This window comes from Purpureocillium takamizusanense, chromosome 1, assembly GCF_022605165.1.
Source record: "Purpureocillium takamizusanense chromosome 1, complete sequence".
Lineage (NCBI taxonomy): Eukaryota > Fungi > Ascomycota > Sordariomycetes > Hypocreales > Ophiocordycipitaceae > Purpureocillium > Purpureocillium takamizusanense.
Window position 1 is genome coordinate 3,945,217 of NC_063068.1, and position 14,446 is coordinate 3,959,662.

At 60.6% G+C, this 14,446-nt stretch overlaps 7 protein-coding genes across 8 annotated transcripts; 3 read left to right on the forward strand and 4 right to left on the reverse strand.

The window, feature by feature from the left end:
* Positions 1–311: 311 nt before the first annotated feature.
* Positions 312–2,287, forward strand: PCD1 (8-oxo-dGTP diphosphatase; the record flags this gene model as incomplete). Its single annotated transcript, XM_047982130.1, has 3 exons — positions 312–1,005; positions 1,311–1,527; positions 1,599–2,287. Exons 1-3 carry the CDS (start codon positions 424–426, stop codon positions 2,285–2,287), a joined length of 1,488 nt encoding a protein of 495 aa, XP_047838092.1. The 5' UTR covers positions 312–423.
* A 116-nt stretch (positions 2,288–2,403) lies between these two features.
* CTR2 (copper transpport protein) lies at positions 2,404–3,686 on the reverse strand. Of its 2 annotated transcripts, XM_047982132.1 has the most exons (4): positions 3,399–3,686; positions 3,075–3,258; positions 2,760–2,847; positions 2,404–2,638 (listed from the first exon to the last, which is right to left on the reverse strand). In XM_047982132.1, the coding sequence occupies exons 1-4, from the start codon at positions 3,486–3,488 to the stop codon at positions 2,521–2,523; spliced, it is 480 nt and encodes a 159-aa protein (XP_047838094.1). In that variant the 5' UTR covers positions 3,489–3,686; the 3' UTR covers positions 2,404–2,520. The 2 variants fall into 2 exon arrangements, with proteins under 2 accessions (XP_047838094.1, XP_047838093.1); XM_047982131.1 differs by lacking the exon at positions 2,404–2,638 and having other exon boundaries at positions 2,704–2,919.
* Positions 3,687–4,542: 856 nt separating this feature from the next.
* On the forward strand, positions 4,543–6,374 carry BNA1 (3-hydroxyanthranilate 3,4-dioxygenase). Its single transcript, XM_047982133.1, has 2 exons — positions 4,543–5,535; positions 5,695–6,374. Exons 1-2 carry the CDS (start codon positions 5,326–5,328, stop codon positions 6,202–6,204), a joined length of 720 nt encoding a protein of 239 aa, XP_047838095.1. The 5' UTR covers positions 4,543–5,325; the 3' UTR covers positions 6,205–6,374.
* On the reverse strand, positions 6,292–7,708 carry JDV02_001225 (Acylpyruvate hydrolase). Its single transcript, XM_047982134.1, has 3 exons — positions 7,450–7,708; positions 7,083–7,294; positions 6,292–6,875 (listed from the first exon to the last, which is right to left on the reverse strand). Exons 1-3 carry the CDS (start codon positions 7,548–7,550, stop codon positions 6,448–6,450), a joined length of 741 nt encoding a protein of 246 aa, XP_047838096.1. The 5' UTR covers positions 7,551–7,708; the 3' UTR covers positions 6,292–6,447.
* A 240-nt stretch (positions 7,709–7,948) lies between these two features.
* Positions 7,949–11,194, reverse strand: JDV02_001226 (uncharacterized protein). The gene is made up of 3 exons (XM_047982135.1): positions 10,841–11,194; positions 8,509–10,775; positions 7,949–8,448 (listed from the first exon to the last, which is right to left on the reverse strand). Exons 1-3 carry the CDS (start codon positions 10,907–10,909, stop codon positions 8,271–8,273), a joined length of 2,514 nt encoding a protein of 837 aa, XP_047838097.1. The 5' UTR covers positions 10,910–11,194; the 3' UTR covers positions 7,949–8,270.
* Positions 11,195–11,745: 551 nt separating this feature from the next.
* On the forward strand, positions 11,746–12,662 carry smd1 (Sm snRNP core protein Smd1). Its single transcript, XM_047982136.1, has 3 exons — positions 11,746–11,813; positions 11,910–11,959; positions 12,061–12,662. Exons 1-3 carry the CDS (start codon positions 11,800–11,802, stop codon positions 12,351–12,353), a joined length of 357 nt encoding a protein of 118 aa, XP_047838098.1. The 5' UTR covers positions 11,746–11,799; the 3' UTR covers positions 12,354–12,662.
* Positions 12,561–13,721, reverse strand: MTQ2 (Peptide chain release factor N(5)-glutamine methyltransferase). Its single transcript, XM_047982137.1, has one exon. The coding sequence runs from the start codon at positions 13,487–13,489 to the stop codon at positions 12,698–12,700; it is 792 nt and encodes a 263-aa protein (XP_047838099.1). The 5' UTR covers positions 13,490–13,721; the 3' UTR covers positions 12,561–12,697.
* Positions 13,722–14,446: the final 725 nt, after the last annotated feature.

Consider the following 14,446-nt stretch of genomic DNA (forward strand, 5'->3'; position numbering starts at 1 on the left):
GAACGCGGGGTTCTTGGGCTGCCAGGCGCGGCGCTGATCACTAACGTTGTAGGCAGGCCGTACTGCCAGGGCTACCTAGGTAGTACCACTTACATGAGTCAGTATTACTGTACTAAGGTAGGTTCCTAGGTACACCCACTGTACCGCGGGCAATCGTCGGGCGATGCGCGGGCGGGCAAGGCTTCTAGCGGGCTGCGTGTAGCACAGCGATAATTGTTAGCGACCTGGGCTTGATGCGACGGGCCGGGTGGACGGGCAACTGCCACGGCCATTCCGAGCCTGGCGCCTTCCGCCCATTCTACTCTTTGCATCCTACTCGTTGTCTAGAATTCCTACCCATCTGCGAGATTCCTCCACTCGAAGGGAGAAGAGAGAACGAAGACCAAAAAAAGGGACTGCAAGAAAAAAAAAAGGGAAAGAAATATGTCTGCGGCACCGTCGCCCGCAATCGACAGCAGCAGCGACGTCAACGGCACTGCAGATCCGGCAACCAGCACGGCCGCAACCACCACGCTCGTCATCGTCGACGAGGGCGAGGACGAGGACGAGGACGAGAACGAGGGGCAGGAGGGGTCCGGTCGTGAGGCCGGCGTCGCGCGCCACGCCGACGTGGGCATTTCGGAGGGTGACGTCGCCGATCTCCGGGAGGCTGCGAGCCGGCCCTCGGCTGGTGCGGCGGCGGCGCACGTCTGGGGTCCCCGCGTCGAGCACCACCACCTCCAGCAGCAGCACCAGCAGCAGCACCAGCACCAACCACTCCCCCAACACCACCACCACTACCTCCACCACAACCGCAGCCGCGTCCACGACGACCACCTTTACGACCAGGACCAGGACCAGGACCAGGACCAGGACCAGCAGCACGGCCGGCAGGTCGTCGACGAGCTAGACCTAGACCTAGACGCAGGCGCCGACGCTGACGCGCAGGCAAAAGGCGGAGAAGCGTCGCAGGAGTCGCTCTACTATGAAGCGTCCACGATGTCGTCGCTGAACCCCTTCTCCGTGGTATGTCATATGCCTTCCTTCCTCTTTCCCTCATTCCGTCCCTGTCTGGGTCACCCATGCTCCCGGCACAGTCGTGATGCTCTTGCAGCGTCCCATTGACTCTTCGTTGTCCATCTTTGGCCATCTCTTCGACATGCCTGTCCCCCCTTCGCTTGTTTCTCCTTGAATGCCTCGCTTCCGCTTCTGTCGCTGCCCAACCATCCCCTCTTCCGAGAGCGCGCCCGCCCGCGCAGGCTGGCGCGCTGCGCCCACCGCCGCCGGCCATGTATCCTTGCGTCATGTCCCTCGCTCACGCTCTCTCCCAGGCCGCCATCAACCGCCTGCGCGCCTACAAGCCGCCCGCCTTCCCGCTATGGGAGGCCCTGCCCGCCCGCCGGCGCGCCGCCGTCCTCGTTCTGCTCTACGCGGACCGCTGGGGCGACCTCCGTGTCGTCATCACCATGCGCGCTGCCAGTCTCCGGAGCTTTTCGGGACATGCTGCGCTGCCCGGCGGCAAGGCTGACAACAAGGATGAGACGCCGTGTATGTAGTCTTGCTCCCGCGGGCCTGCGGTTCGGGAAAGTTGGGGCCTTGTTCGCTGACGTCGGATGCAGACCAAATCGCGAGGAGAGAAGCATACGAGGAGATTGGTCTCCCCATGGAAGACTCCCGCATCCCCCGCCCCTTTCGAATCGAACCTCTGTGCACGCTGCCGCCGTCGCTAGCCCGCACACACCTTGTCGTCACGCCTTGCGTCGCCTTCCTCCACGCTGACCGGACGTCGACGCCTGACGCGCCCAGCCCCCTCGTTGAAGAGTCCATGATCCCCCGCCTCGACGCGCGCGAGGTGGCCGCCGTCTTCAGTGCCCCCTTCTACAACTTCCTCAAGGCCGACGACCTCCCGCCGCGGCCTGGCGCCGCCGCCCTACCGCCGGGGCAGTGGTATGAGGGCTCATGGGTCGCGTGGCAGGACATGCCGTGGCGCGTGCACAATTTCTTCGTGCCCGTCAACAACCAGCGCGTGTCCAAGCCGAGCCGCCGCGACAGCGCCCAGGGCAACCTGGCCGAGAAGCTGGGCGAGGAGCAGGAGTATGAGGGGCGCTTCAAGGTCTGGGGCATGACGGGCCGGCTGCTCGTCGACGCCGCCCGGATAGCTTACGGCGAGGAGCCCGAAATCGAGCACAACGACACCTTTGGCGACTACGACATTATACAGCGGGCCGAGTCTGCGGGCGTTTTTAAGGAGAGTATGGAGCAGGACAAGGCCGCAGCCAACGACGGCAACGGCGCGGCCAAGATGTGAATGCCGTGCGACGGGCGGATTATTCACGAGACATGGCTGTACATATTATGAGCGATCCGGGGTCTTCTTTTGAACCCCCCATGTGACACGTTGGATTCGAGTGTCGTTGCACGATTTTTGACACGCTGGCGCTGTATTGCAATTATAAAACCTACGGACATGGAAACGAAATACGATATAAAGCAATGCATGTGACCAACAGGTGACGGCCAATCGCTGAACGCAGACTCTTCCTAGTGACACGCATTGTCCTTTGTAGCCGAAGTTGTCTGCCCAAACACGAGGTACCCGAAGAAGGCACCGAGGGACACGGCGATCATGACCCAGCCGTTGTACGTCATGAAGACAAGCCTAGATGAAGCAGCGCAATTGAGCAAAAGGGGGCTAACAGGGCACGGAACGCTCCCCCGGGATGGGGGGGGGGGGGGCCGCTGCGAGCGGCGAGCAGGGCAAGCAAGAACGCCAGACTTACATGAGCATAAAGGCATAAAAGTTCTGCAAGGCGTAGAGCACGGCCTTGATAATGTGACCCTGGCGGCCCGTCTCGTCCTGGAGTTGCCCTGTGGGGCGCAGGAAGGGAGTCGTCTCAGTAACAATGTTGTTGGAAGGAGCCTCGTCGTAACGGGCGTCGGCTTTCCAGCGCGGGATAGGCAGGACCTCTCAGCATTGGCGCAAACATCCCATGGGGAGATGGGGAAGATGGCACAATAGGAGGGGGAGTTTCCCGTTGAGAAGAGGGCAAGGTAGTAGAGGGGAGAAGGAGGACGGGGGGGGGAAGAAAACTTACTGGGCAGGGCGGAGATGCGCTTGGCGAGGCTCGCTTCGTAGGCGCGGGAGACGGAGCGTAGGGCCTCGTAGCCCATGGCGAGGACGACGACGGCGAGGAGGGAGACGACGAGGGAGGCGGTGGAGCGGATGTGCCACTGGCGGAAGACGATGCAGAGGTTGGTCGTGTCCCAGGTGAAGAGCATCTGCGCGTGTGACATTGTCACATTTTGCGTCAGCTACGTGTTTTTGGTTTCTCGCGTTCGACCGACCCGGCTGGATTCGAGGGGTCGAGGGTCGGACGCGGGGGGGAGTGAAGAGGGAGCGAAAAGGGAAGGCGGCGTACGCTCATGCTGCACATGTCGTCCATGCCGCCGCCGCCGTGGTCCATCCCGGCGTGGTTCATGTGCGAGTGGTCCATGCGCGCGTGGTCCATGGCGGACTGCTGGAATCTACCGGTGGAAGAGGTTTGAGGGAACGGAAGGGGGGAGCGTCCGCAGCGTCGGTGGCCTTTTTGAGAGGAGGTGATCGGAGGGCTTTTCGAGGGCGGCCTTTGGGTGGGGTGAGGCGATGTGAGGCGAGGCGAGGCGAGGCCAGACGAGGTGAGGTGAGATGAGGTGAGATGAGATGTTGTGAGGTGAGGTGAGGGTTACGTATGTATGTATGCTTGGGAAGGGGGGCTGATGAACGCAATGCTAGTAACTAGGTTGCATTGACGTTGCAGGCCAGGTGAGGTCAGGGCAGGGCAGGGGAGCATATGCGCTGACGCACAGGGGGGGAGGAGCCCTGCTGGGAGCTTCTGTCCGTGCAGTGGGCGAGCATGTTTTCCGCATGGGGACGGCGCCACGAGACCCGGGGACCTCCAGCCGGAGCCCCAAGGTCAGCAGCCCTGGAGGCCCGTCGTTCTAGGGGCCGCAGTGAAAGGCAGGCGCCGTAAGCGAAGCGGGTTGGGGGTCCGTCGGCCTCATGGATCCCTTGGATTGAACCGCTCAGGGCTGATTTGTTGATGCACCAGCTCCAGTGTGCCCCGCCCGTCCCGCGCATCGGCGTCCAACTAACGACCTAGCCTGTCGAACCTAGGGTTCTTCTTCCTCTCAGGCGCCCGATTGCTGATCCAGAAGGGACGTCGCCTCCGGGGGAGGGACTACCGCCGGCGAACACCCACTGCCGCCCGAGGAAAGACACCTGGAGGATCAATCAAGCGGTGGTGTAGTTAGGTATGGAGCGCCGCCGCAGAAGCTGCCAAGCTCCATGCTGTCGCCGACGATCACGGCAGATGCAGGGACCTCGCTCGGGCACCTGACACTGCAGGTCTGTGATTCCAGGCTGTCAGGTGCTGCCACATACCGTACCAGAGTACGACATGCCTGCGTGTTATGCGCGCGTCCGCAGGAGGCAGTTGAGCACGTTTTTTTTTTTTGCGCCTATCATCAGCGAGCTTGCCGTGCCAATCTGACGATGAGGCCGTCCCGGTTTCTGCGAGGGTTTCTGTCACACACGAGCCTTGCTGTTTCCTTGGTCCAAACACGGACGACGACGACGATGGCACTATATTACTATGCGCGGCGCCAGAAGGCGAGGCGATGGGCTTTTATTTGGGACTGCAGGTTGTTAGAAACTGAACTATTATCTGAGAAAAGCCCCCCCCAAGTTCCAACTCCAGCAGCAGCAGCCCACATGCACGCCCAAAGGCCGTCCGCTACCGCCGGTTTGGACGTACCAAGTACATTACTGTGTGTCCCCATGCACGACCAGAATCTGCGACATGCACATGGGCCGCGACTGCCGTTCCGACCCGAGATGCTGCCCCCCCCCCCCTCCCGCGGGGTCGAATGATCCGACGACGCCCTTTTCGACCTGCAAGCTGAATTGATCATCTTATCTCCGAGTTCGCGGCACCGTCGGAGGGGACGGGGGCTTCTTCTGCATCACCGGCGACGCTTACAAACAGTCGGTCGGGGCGAGCAGGTTGCACACGAACTGGGGCCCTTTTTTTTGGTGTGTGTGCGTGGTGACGGTTATCGCGCGTCCGCGCTCGAATGCAGGCAGCCTCTCACGTCACTCAACTTTTTGACACTCCTCCTCACCAGCGACTTGTTGGCAACTGCACTTTGTCGCGGGCCACATTGCTCTCTGCGTCCGCCGCTGCGCATCGAGGACAAGCAAGTTCAGGATAAACAGACAGACACAGAGTCACCGGCCCATTTGAGTGAGGGCCTCGGTCGGGCGCGGGAGCCGCCAAACAACAACAAACATGCTGGGACCGCCGCTCAATGTGCCCAAGTGGTGAGTCGACGACAGCCTCATCATCATCATCATCATCAACGAGGGGGTGCCAGACGGCGGGCTGTCCAGACGTTGCAACTCACTCGCCCACTCACTCACTCACTCGCTCACCCCGTCTCAGGCTCGAGGAGAACAGCCACCTGCTCAAGCCGCCCATCAACAACTACTGCGTCTACAATGAAGATGTCACCGTCATGGTCCGTCCAGCCCCCATCCATGTCTTCTTCCTCACAACGCAAAAAACCTTGCCCGGTTTGCTTCGCGCGGCGCCCCACGCAACATTACCCCCTTCGGTCCATGACCAAACACACTACTTGCCTGTCGAAGCTGTAAGCTAAGGGAGATGATTATTGTAGATTGTCGGCGGCCCCAACGCGCGCACCGACTACCACATCAACCAGACGCCCGAATGGTTCTACCAGTACCGCGGCGCCATGGTGCTCAAGGTCGTCGACGAGGGGTCCTTTCGCGACATCGTCATCCCCGAGGGCGCCATGTTCCTGCTGCCCGCCAACACGCCGCACAACCCCGTGCGCTTCGCCGACACGGTCGGCATCGTGCTCGAGCAGCGCCGCCCCGCCGACTCGGTCGACAGGATGCGCTGGTACTGCGCCGCCTGCCCCTCTTCTTCTTCCGCTTCTTCTTCTTCCTCCCCTCCTTCCTCCGCTGAACCCGTCATCGTTCACGAGGCCGCTTTCCATTGCACCGACCTCGGCACCCAGATCAAGCAGGCCGTCGAGGACTTTCGCGCCGACGACGCCAAGCGCACCTGTGGCCGCTGCGGCGCCCTCGCCGACTGGGCGCCCAAGCCAGGGTCCATACCGGACCCGAACCTCCAGCCCGAGGCGTACGGGCTGGTGCGCTGAAGCGGGCGGCGAGACGAGGTGGCGGTGGGCCAGGAGAATCGGAGGGCGTTGTGGTTGGCAAAATGCGGTTCAGTGGAAAGGTTGTGCGTCATGACTTGGGACTTTGACTCTTATGCATGTACAAAGTACTCTATGTGCCGTGCGTAATTCACATCTCCATATATTCGTGCCGTTTCTCTCCCCTCTCTCTCTTTCACACACACACACACACACACACACGCCCCGTCCTCCTACACGTCACCGCTACGTCTCGGCAAACACGTACGACGACTGCGATTCCTCGACCCTCACCTCCAGCCTGCCCTCGTCGAGCTCGCGCCCCCGCACGCGCACGCCCGCGCGCATCACGTCGCCGGGCGCCACGGGCCCGACGCCGGCGGGCGTGCCCGTCAGCACAATGTCGCCGGGGTGCAGCGTCATGACCTTGGAGATGTCGCTCAGCACGCGCGGGATGCGGTAGATCATGAGCCCCGTGGACCCGCGCTGCCGCTCCGCGCCGTTGACCTCGAGGAAGAGCTCCACGTCGTGCGGGTCCGCGATGGCCGCCTTGGGGATCGCGCCGCTCAGCGGCAGGAACGTGTCGAAGCCCTTGGCGATGTCCCAGGGGAGGCCCTTGCGCTTGGCCTCGTTTTGCGCGTTGCGCGCCGTCATGTCGATGGCCACGGCGTATTCTAACCGGCCCCGCGTTTGCGTTTGGTTAGTTTTGGCTTCTGGCTGGCTTTTTTATGCATGCATGTAGTTTGACATACGCCCGCCGCCCGGCCTGGCCGGTTGCGGCGTCCGGGGGGATGCCGGATGAGAAGGATGAGAAGGACGATGATGATGATGATGATGATGATGATGATGATGATGATGCTCGGCAGCAGCCGCTCACGTACCCTTGATCGCATCGAGCGCGCCCTGCGTGTCGTCGGCGCGCAGGTCCCTCACCATCTTGCCCATGACGAGCGCCAGCTCGACCTCGTAGTGCATGTCCACGCCCTTGGGCCGCAGGCAGGGCCCCTCGCCGGGAAGCAGGATCGACGACGTGGGCTTGAGGAAGAAGAAGGGCTGCTTGGGCTTCATGTTCTTGAGCTCCGCGATGTGGTCTCTGCGTGCGTGCGTGCGTGCGTGCGTGCGTGCGTCAGCATTTTATTCTTTCTCTGCCCTCATGGCTCCAAATGGGCGCGCGCGCAATGGCGTCTCAAGTGTGTCCATGGATCCATGCACGCATATATGGATGCATTCGATTGGGAAGAAACTCACGCGTAGTTGCGCCCGATGCAGACGACCTTGCCCGCCTGCTTGAACGGCGAGCTGCTCCCCTGCGCGGCCATGGTGGCCATTGTCCGCCTGAGCGCAAACATGGTGGCGGTTTTGTTTGACTTGTGGTGGACTCGTCGTTTATGCCTGGCGGTTTGCGACTGAGACGGTAATAAGAGAGTGTCGTCGTTTATGTATTCGGGTTCGTAATGCGGCGCGTCTCAGTCGTCGGCGGCCGACCGTCGGAGGGGGGCGCTGGACTTTCTTGGTGCAAGCAACTTGGTGTGCCCCCCGGTCGGAGCTTCGGACGCCGCCTCGGGCCTGGCGCCGGCCGAGGCACTAACTAACGTACAGTACCATGAGATACTATGAAGCACAAAGTACTTCGTACACCAACCAACCTGCGCCGAGCCGTCGCCAACGACCTCTCGTCCCGTTGCCATGTATTAGCTCCCGCTGCGCCCCAACCTGCCAACGTTGCGGCAGGTGATGCCATCTACGACGCCCGTCTCGTAGTCTCTTTCTAAGCAGCGCTCCATCAGCAAGACCACCTTGACTGCCTCCACGAATTTTCCCTTCAGATGCGATTGTTGCAATGTGCCAACGCTCAGCGAGGGCCTTCGTCTACATTGAACTCGCGCGTTGCCTACCCGACCAGCGCCTCTATCTACACCACCCTCAGCCCAAACCCGCATCACCCGAGAGTGCTTAGGCCAACCTCTGATGTTCCAAATGTACCATTGCGCCGAGCCACATGCAAATGCATTCCGTTCCTTCATTACTCGTGAGTCCACCCAACCCAACCCAAGCTCCGTCGACAGCCATCACGCTACGTAGCGGTACATGGACGGCGCATCCTCCTCGTCAGGTCGCTCCAGGTACTCTCGCACAATCAGATCCTCGATGCGCTTCTTGATCAGTGACACCTCCGGCTTGAATCGAGACGAGAGCTGGCCGAGCACCTCGCTCACGAGGTTTGCGTGGCTTAGCTCCTTTCGAGACCTGTTTGGACATGCTGTCAGTAACGATACCTAGGGACGGTGCGGGGGGCCGGCGACGCACTTCATGATTCTCACAATGGCGGCGTCAATAACGTGAGCCCTTGTCTGGTTGTTCTTGTCCTCCGTCGTCTTCCTCTCCTGCGAGTCCTCGACCTTGGACACCGCGTTGATGATGGGCGCCTTGATTCTGACAGTCTTGCTCACGAAAGACGCGTTGAACGAGAACTTGTCGCCAGCCTTGACGGACCGGTTCGCCGGGTCTTTGGCCAACACGCGCGACTTTGGCGCCACCGCAATCGCCGTCAGGGTCTTCATAAGGTCCTGCGTCGAGATCCCGGTCTTATCCTGAATCTCCTCAAACGTCAAGCTCTGGCCCTCCTCCAGCTCGTTGAACAGCAGCAACACCACCATGCCAAAGGTTGGGACGTTGATTTCGTAGCGGCGTTCTCGTGCCAAGGGCCCAGACTTTCCGGCAATGGCAGGGAATGTGCATCTGACGTCGGCGCTACCGGTAGAACCAATCCAAGTCAACTTCCGACCGTTGCGATTCGTCAGGTAGAACTGCTCGAAGCTGGCCTGCACCCGTTTCAACTCCGGTGGGTAGTTGCACGACACGCGGGAGCCCTCTCCAATGGCGGCGCTACGGCCCATAATCTCCTGCGGCCAGTAGTTCGTGGTCAGAACACTGACATTCAAGTCGAGGGTCTTGCCGCCGTCGCCGACGTTCTTCATGTGCTCGCGATACGTCGAGGTAAGTTCCGACGACGTGACGAGATCTCGAAACATGCCTTCAAACTTGGTCGTGAACTGCTGGCCCATTTCCTGCTTCATGCGGAATATGATTTGTTTTTCGACGTCATGACTCTCCGACTTGCCGTGCAGTAGCCTGCGGGCGAGATGGCGCTGGTAATACGTCTGAAACAGATCCTTGTCCGATAGGTAGCGGATGAGAATGATGGCCTTTTCCAGCACCGCATCGACTTCTGCCTCCGTCTTGCCCCGTATTCCCCTTTTGAGGTTATCGTCAATGAACAGCGAGACGTACTCAGAAGCTCGGTGGAACATGTTGATAAAGTCGGAGAAGCTCTTGCTCAGCGAAGTCTGCATCACCAGGTCGTCCTGGAAGCAATGGTGAAGAATGGTATCGAACTTGTCCTTGAGCTTGAGGACGTCGTCCACCCATTTGATCGCCGCGGCCGTTTGTTGTGCAGCGGGGTTGAGCGTCTTGGTCTTTTCGCCATCGCCTCCGTCCTCTCCCTCGCCGGCCGGGGCTGTCGAGAAATCGGTGTTCCGTAGCGACTGCTCAATGTCCAAGCCGAGCTCGACGATCCTCTTCTGCAAGATGTTTCGGAGCGCAGTCTTCTTCTCGTCGATTCTGGAAATGAGCTTGTACAGGATGGCCATGTCCTCCAGCTTGTCGTTGTCAACCATCCATCTCACCCCACTTCCCTCCATGGTGAGAAACTCCTGCAAGTGCTCTCTGATGAGCGCCTGGTCGATAACAGCTAGAATGTTGGGCAACGATTCCAGCTCGACGGTAGTTCCGCAGCGGTCGACCTCCTCGTTCAGGCGCTGCTGCGTATGCCTCAGCCATGTGCTCGCGTCAGCATCCCTCAGCAGACGCTGGCACTCATTCGTATAGAACTTTTCGCTGCTGGCCAGGAACCGCGGTTGAAAGACCGTCAGGTAGAGCGTCTGGCTCTCGCTCTCCTCTTCGGTCTCATACAAGCATGACAGCATCCGACTGCAGCTGCGTATAAGATTTCGATCGATGACATCGCCTTCCCGCTCCATGTTGATTTGATCGAGCATGACAGAGATGACAATGTCCATGACGAGCTGGCTGGTGTTTTCGTTGAGGCAGGAGCGCAGGATGTGGTCCCGAAAGAGCCCTATGGTCGTGGCAAAGATGGGCACGCGGCTGGCTTCTTGCTGCGTGTAACCTCGGTCGAGGTACATGAGGATGTCTGCAGTCATGTTCATAGACATGTTGTGGTCCTCCCAAGTATCTCGAACTCCCTTGAGAAACTTTTCGCCCGTCTGTCGCCTCTCGTTGGCGGAGCTGGACGACTGGCCCATCCCAATGCTGATGAGACTCTTGGTAACAAGAACATCGATCTTGGGAATGACTCGTTCGGCGAACCATTGCTCTTCAAACTGCTTGACGTGATCGTAGAGCTCCTCGCCCTTTTTCCCCAACACAATCTTGTACGCAGCTCGGTAGAGCTCCTCGAACGATAGCCGGCCGCAACTCTTGTTATGAATGTCGCGTAGAGCCTCCTGAAGCATGCGCCAGCACTCTTCAAAGTCGCTGCCGTCACCATTGGACTGCGGAGAAGCACGTGTGTCAGTCACGCTGCTGTGCTTTGGCCCAAGGGAAGAGGAATACTTACGCGAACGAAGCGACGGGGCGGTCGGATGCGCCCACCGCGGGCCCCGGAGCCCCCCCTTCCAGATATCATGTCGTGCTGAGGACTGTGTCAACGTCTGTGGGGCAACGCGGCGCTGCGGCAGACCGAGGGTCGTGAAGGTTGTAGGTCGAGGACGATGCGACGGGGGCAAAAGGCAACCAGGGCCAGGGACCAAGTACGTGCGAGACACCGAACGAACAGAGACGTTAGCTCGGACGAAGCGCTTACTCAGTGTGCTTCCTGGCCCATCGCAGGATCGTTGCCAGGTGGGAGCCTTGCGCAGCGTCGGCAGACCAGTTTGCCCCGTTGAGGCTCGTAGGGAAACGAGTCAACGAGGGGCAGCTTTCTGTAGGTGCCCACAGCCGGCCGGCCGGCTGTCCATTCCAGTTCGCGCCGTCCCGCGTCCCCTGCCGAGAGCGCTGAACGAAGGGCGCCTTATCGATAAGGCTAGCTGGGCGGCAGGTGGCGACAAAAAAATGCAGTCGTTTCTGCCGCTGCACGCCATGTGCAACGCGATGCAGAGTGTGAAACCGGGAGAGTGAAGGCGCGAGATTCTGGCTTATAAAGATTCTACCTAGTAAAATATTTACTGTTCACATACCTGGAGCAGAAGCTGAGTCCAAAGTACTCAATCATTGGTGCGAAGTGGATGGGCTAAAGCACGGTGCACCTTTTCTTTGTGGCAGGGCTGGCAGCTGCCTCTCAACTGGCCCACGTGATGGGAACGCTGGACTGTCGAACGGCTGCACGTGATCCGCCAGCTCCTCTGCCAGTGTTTTTCCGACGTACAATTTCGAGAGGCTGTCGTCGCTCGACGCTACAAGCAGCTCTCCGCCAGGCACGCAGCGGGACAAGCCTCAAAGCGACAGAGATCATAACCCCAGCAATTTGCACAACAACACACCTACATACAAAATTACTCGCCGCTCTGAGTCGCGAAGATGAAGCTCGTAAGGTGAGTAATCAGCGGACACGCTTCCCGCGCAGCTCCGCGGATGCAATGCTACCATCCCTCTACGAGACGCGAGCTTCTCTGACGTCGCGCGACCAGGTTCTTGATGAAGTGCGCCAACGAGACGGTGACAATCGAGCTCAAGAATGGTACTTCTCCTTTCCCGCCCGCCCTCGGACCTGACCGACCGCTCGCGCGGCAGGCAGAGGGGGCCTGCGTGGCTCGCACGCTGACCACCCCCCGCCTCCAGGCACCATCGTTCATGGCACGATCGCGAGCGTCACGCCCCAGATGAACACCGCCCTCCGCACCGTCAAGATGACGCCCAAGGGCGGCAGCCCCGTCTCCCTCGACACCATGAACATCCGCGGCTCGACGATCCGCTACTTCATCCTCCCCGACTCCCTGCCCCTCGACACACTGCTCGTAGACGACGCGCCCAAGCCCAAGAACAAGGCCCGGAAGGAGACGGACCGGGGACGTGGCCGCGGTAGAGGAGGCGGTAGAGGGCGCGGCCGCGGCCGCGGCCGTGGACGAGGCTAAGGGAACCGGGGGCAGAGGAGGGACGCGAACGGTAGAGCAATACTTGGCAACCTGTTGCGCAGCTGCGTCGGCAGGTAGGCAGTCCCTTGCGCGCGGGATGGCGGATTTCGGACAAATCGCATATAGAGACGGCGCGGTGGTTGTCACGACGATATCGCAAGGCGACGGGTTTTTGGCGTTTTTTCGGACGTTTGGTCACTCAAAACTGGAGTCTATTCTACACCGGATGCTGGTGCTTTGTTCGGAGGATCAGGGGGGCCAGGGGCGGACCAAGAAGTGGCTCCTGAATACAGACGCCGCATGCCCAGCAGGTGCTACTGTTGTCCTGCCTCGCCTCGTGCATGTCATGAGACGCTCGTAGCGTCTCGCCATACCCGTATGACCTGGAGCTTCTCCCAGCCAGCGGTCTTGCCGCTCGACCCCACCGTTAGTGCTCGCCAGCCCGGGCCAAACGCTTCTATCCTCCTCTTCACCTCATCTGGTTTGTTCTGCGCGCAGAGCAGAATGTACGCACAGCCCTTGGGGGATAGTATCCGGGGCAGGCGCTCGATCAAGCGGTCCGTCGTCTCCATGCCATCCATGCCGCCCGCGTACGACAGCGACAGCAGATACGAGTCGTCGTCGAACGAGGGCGTCTGGCCCGGCGGCGGCGGCAGCAGCACGGCGTTGTCGTCGTCGCCGTCGCCGGCCCCCCACCCGCCCGTACGCGCAGGCATCTCGGGCGTCGGCACGTACGGCGGGTTGAAGACGAGCACGTCGACGCAGCCGTCGCGCCACGGCGCCGCCAGGTCCCCCAGGCAGGCGCCCAGGAACACGCCGTGGGTGCCCGGGTGGTCGGCCTGCGCCCTGCGCGCCGTCGCGGCCGTCGCGCGGCACGCGTGGCCGTTCATGTCGACGCCGGCGGTGAGCACGCGGCGGCTGCCGAAGAGGGTCGCCGCGTGGGCGTGCACGAAGGCGAGGACGACGCCCGAGCCGGTGCCGAGCTCGACCACGAGGGGCGTCGTGTGCGAGAACGAGTCCCGCAGGAAGGCCCGCTCCGAGTCGGACGAGAGCGTGTCGAGGAGCAGGAAGGAGTCCTCTGCGGGCTCGTAGACCCTCTCGTAGGGCACGTGCGATGTGTCGGGTGTTGGCAGCATGGTGTTTTGCGAGTGAAGCGTCTAGGTGGTGGTTGCTGCCTCTGCGGGTGAGGTGGACCGATGGGCTTTTAGTCCCAGGCGCCCTCACGGGCGAAAGAGAAATAATGTCGAAGCCTCGCCCGACGCGCTCTGTGCATCCGTGTAATTCAACCAATTACTCAAAAGTGAGACCGCTTGTTGGCGAAATCCCTTGTCGTGTTGATGAGTGCGGTGTAAAGAGTGTGAATTTTGGAGACCAAGAGTTGGAGTTGAGGGGCTCACTGAGAAAGAGGCAACACAGTCTCCATAACCTTCCAATACGTCGTCACCCATCCGTCCCCCTTCAACACCCAAAAACCACACCACCTCTCTCAAGACTCCCAAGACGGCGTCAACACTCATCCCTCACAGCACAACGCACCAATTGCCCCCAGAGAACCTCACGTCAACGCCCCAGTCGTCCTCGTCCGGGCCGCACCCAAGTTTGAACCCCCACCCCATGCCATCGACCATTCGTACCGCGTTCTGGTCATAGACTACGACTTCGGTCCCGAGCCTCCATTGCGCTGTGCTGCATCGTGGGCACGGTCGCGTCTTGGTCTTGTACAGCCGGGGCTTCTTCTTGGTTGACCCGTTGCCGATGCTGGGGCACGTGGTGAAGCCCATGCCGGGGCCGCAGGGCTCTGTTATTGTGGCCCATATGTGCTTGCAGCCTTTGTGCTGGAAGAAGGTGACGGTGCACATTCTGTATCGCAGTTCGGTGTGAATACTCGATCGACTTGTACCAATGCGTTGGCTGGGCACGGCGTGTTTTGAGCTAGTTTCTCCGCCGTCGGCTGGGTGGCGGCGACCTCGATTGCGTAGTGATTCAGCGTGAAAGTGGTTTGTAGTTGGTAGCTGGCGCAGCTCTGGATGGCTCGGCCAAACAAAAAAGTCACTGGTCTCCTCGCGTGCAGCGCTTGGGTTTAAAAGGGGTGC

Coding starts and splice junctions, on each gene's coding strand:
- JDV02_001226 (XM_047982135.1), bottom strand. CDS start 10,909: ATGATATCTGGAAGGGGGGGCTCCGGGGCCCGCGGTGGGCGCATCCGA. Junction 10,776..10,840: donor CGCCCCGTCGCTTCGTTCGC/GTAAGTATTCCT, acceptor GCTTCTCCGCAG/TCCAATGGTGACGGCAGCGA. Junction 8,449..8,508: donor GCCATTGTGAGAATCATGAA/GTGCGTCGCCGG, acceptor ATGTCCAAACAG/GTCTCGAAAGGAGCTAAGCC.
- smd1 (XM_047982136.1), top strand. Junction 11,960..12,060: donor GACAATCGAGCTCAAGAATG/GTACTTCTCCTT, acceptor CCCCGCCTCCAG/GCACCATCGTTCATGGCACG.
- CTR2 (XM_047982132.1), bottom strand. CDS start 3,488: ATGGACCACGCGCGCATGGACCACTCGCACATGAACCACGCCGGGATG. Junction 3,259..3,398: donor ACGACATGTGCAGCATGAGC/GTACGCCGCCTT, acceptor TCACACGCGCAG/ATGCTCTTCACCTGGGACAC. Junction 2,848..3,074: donor GCGCATCTCCGCCCTGCCCA/GTAAGTTTTCTT, acceptor TGCGCCCCACAG/GGCAACTCCAGGACGAGACG.
- MTQ2 (XM_047982137.1), bottom strand. CDS start 13,489: ATGCTGCCAACACCCGACACATCGCACGTGCCCTACGAGAGGGTCTAC.
- JDV02_001225 (XM_047982134.1), bottom strand. CDS start 7,550: ATGTTTGCGCTCAGGCGGACAATGGCCACCATGGCCGCGCAGGGGAGC. Junction 7,295..7,449: donor TGCATCGGGCGCAACTACGC/GTGAGTTTCTTC, acceptor GCACGCACGCAG/AGACCACATCGCGGAGCTCA. Junction 6,876..7,082: donor CGCGCTCGATGCGATCAAGG/GTACGTGAGCGG, acceptor GGGGCCGGTTAG/AATACGCCGTGGCCATCGAC.
- BNA1 (XM_047982133.1), top strand. CDS start 5,326: ATGTGCCCAAGTGGTGAGTCGACGACAGCCTCATCATCATCATCATCA. Junction 5,536..5,694: donor ATGAAGATGTCACCGTCATG/GTCCGTCCAGCC, acceptor TGATTATTGTAG/ATTGTCGGCGGCCCCAACGC.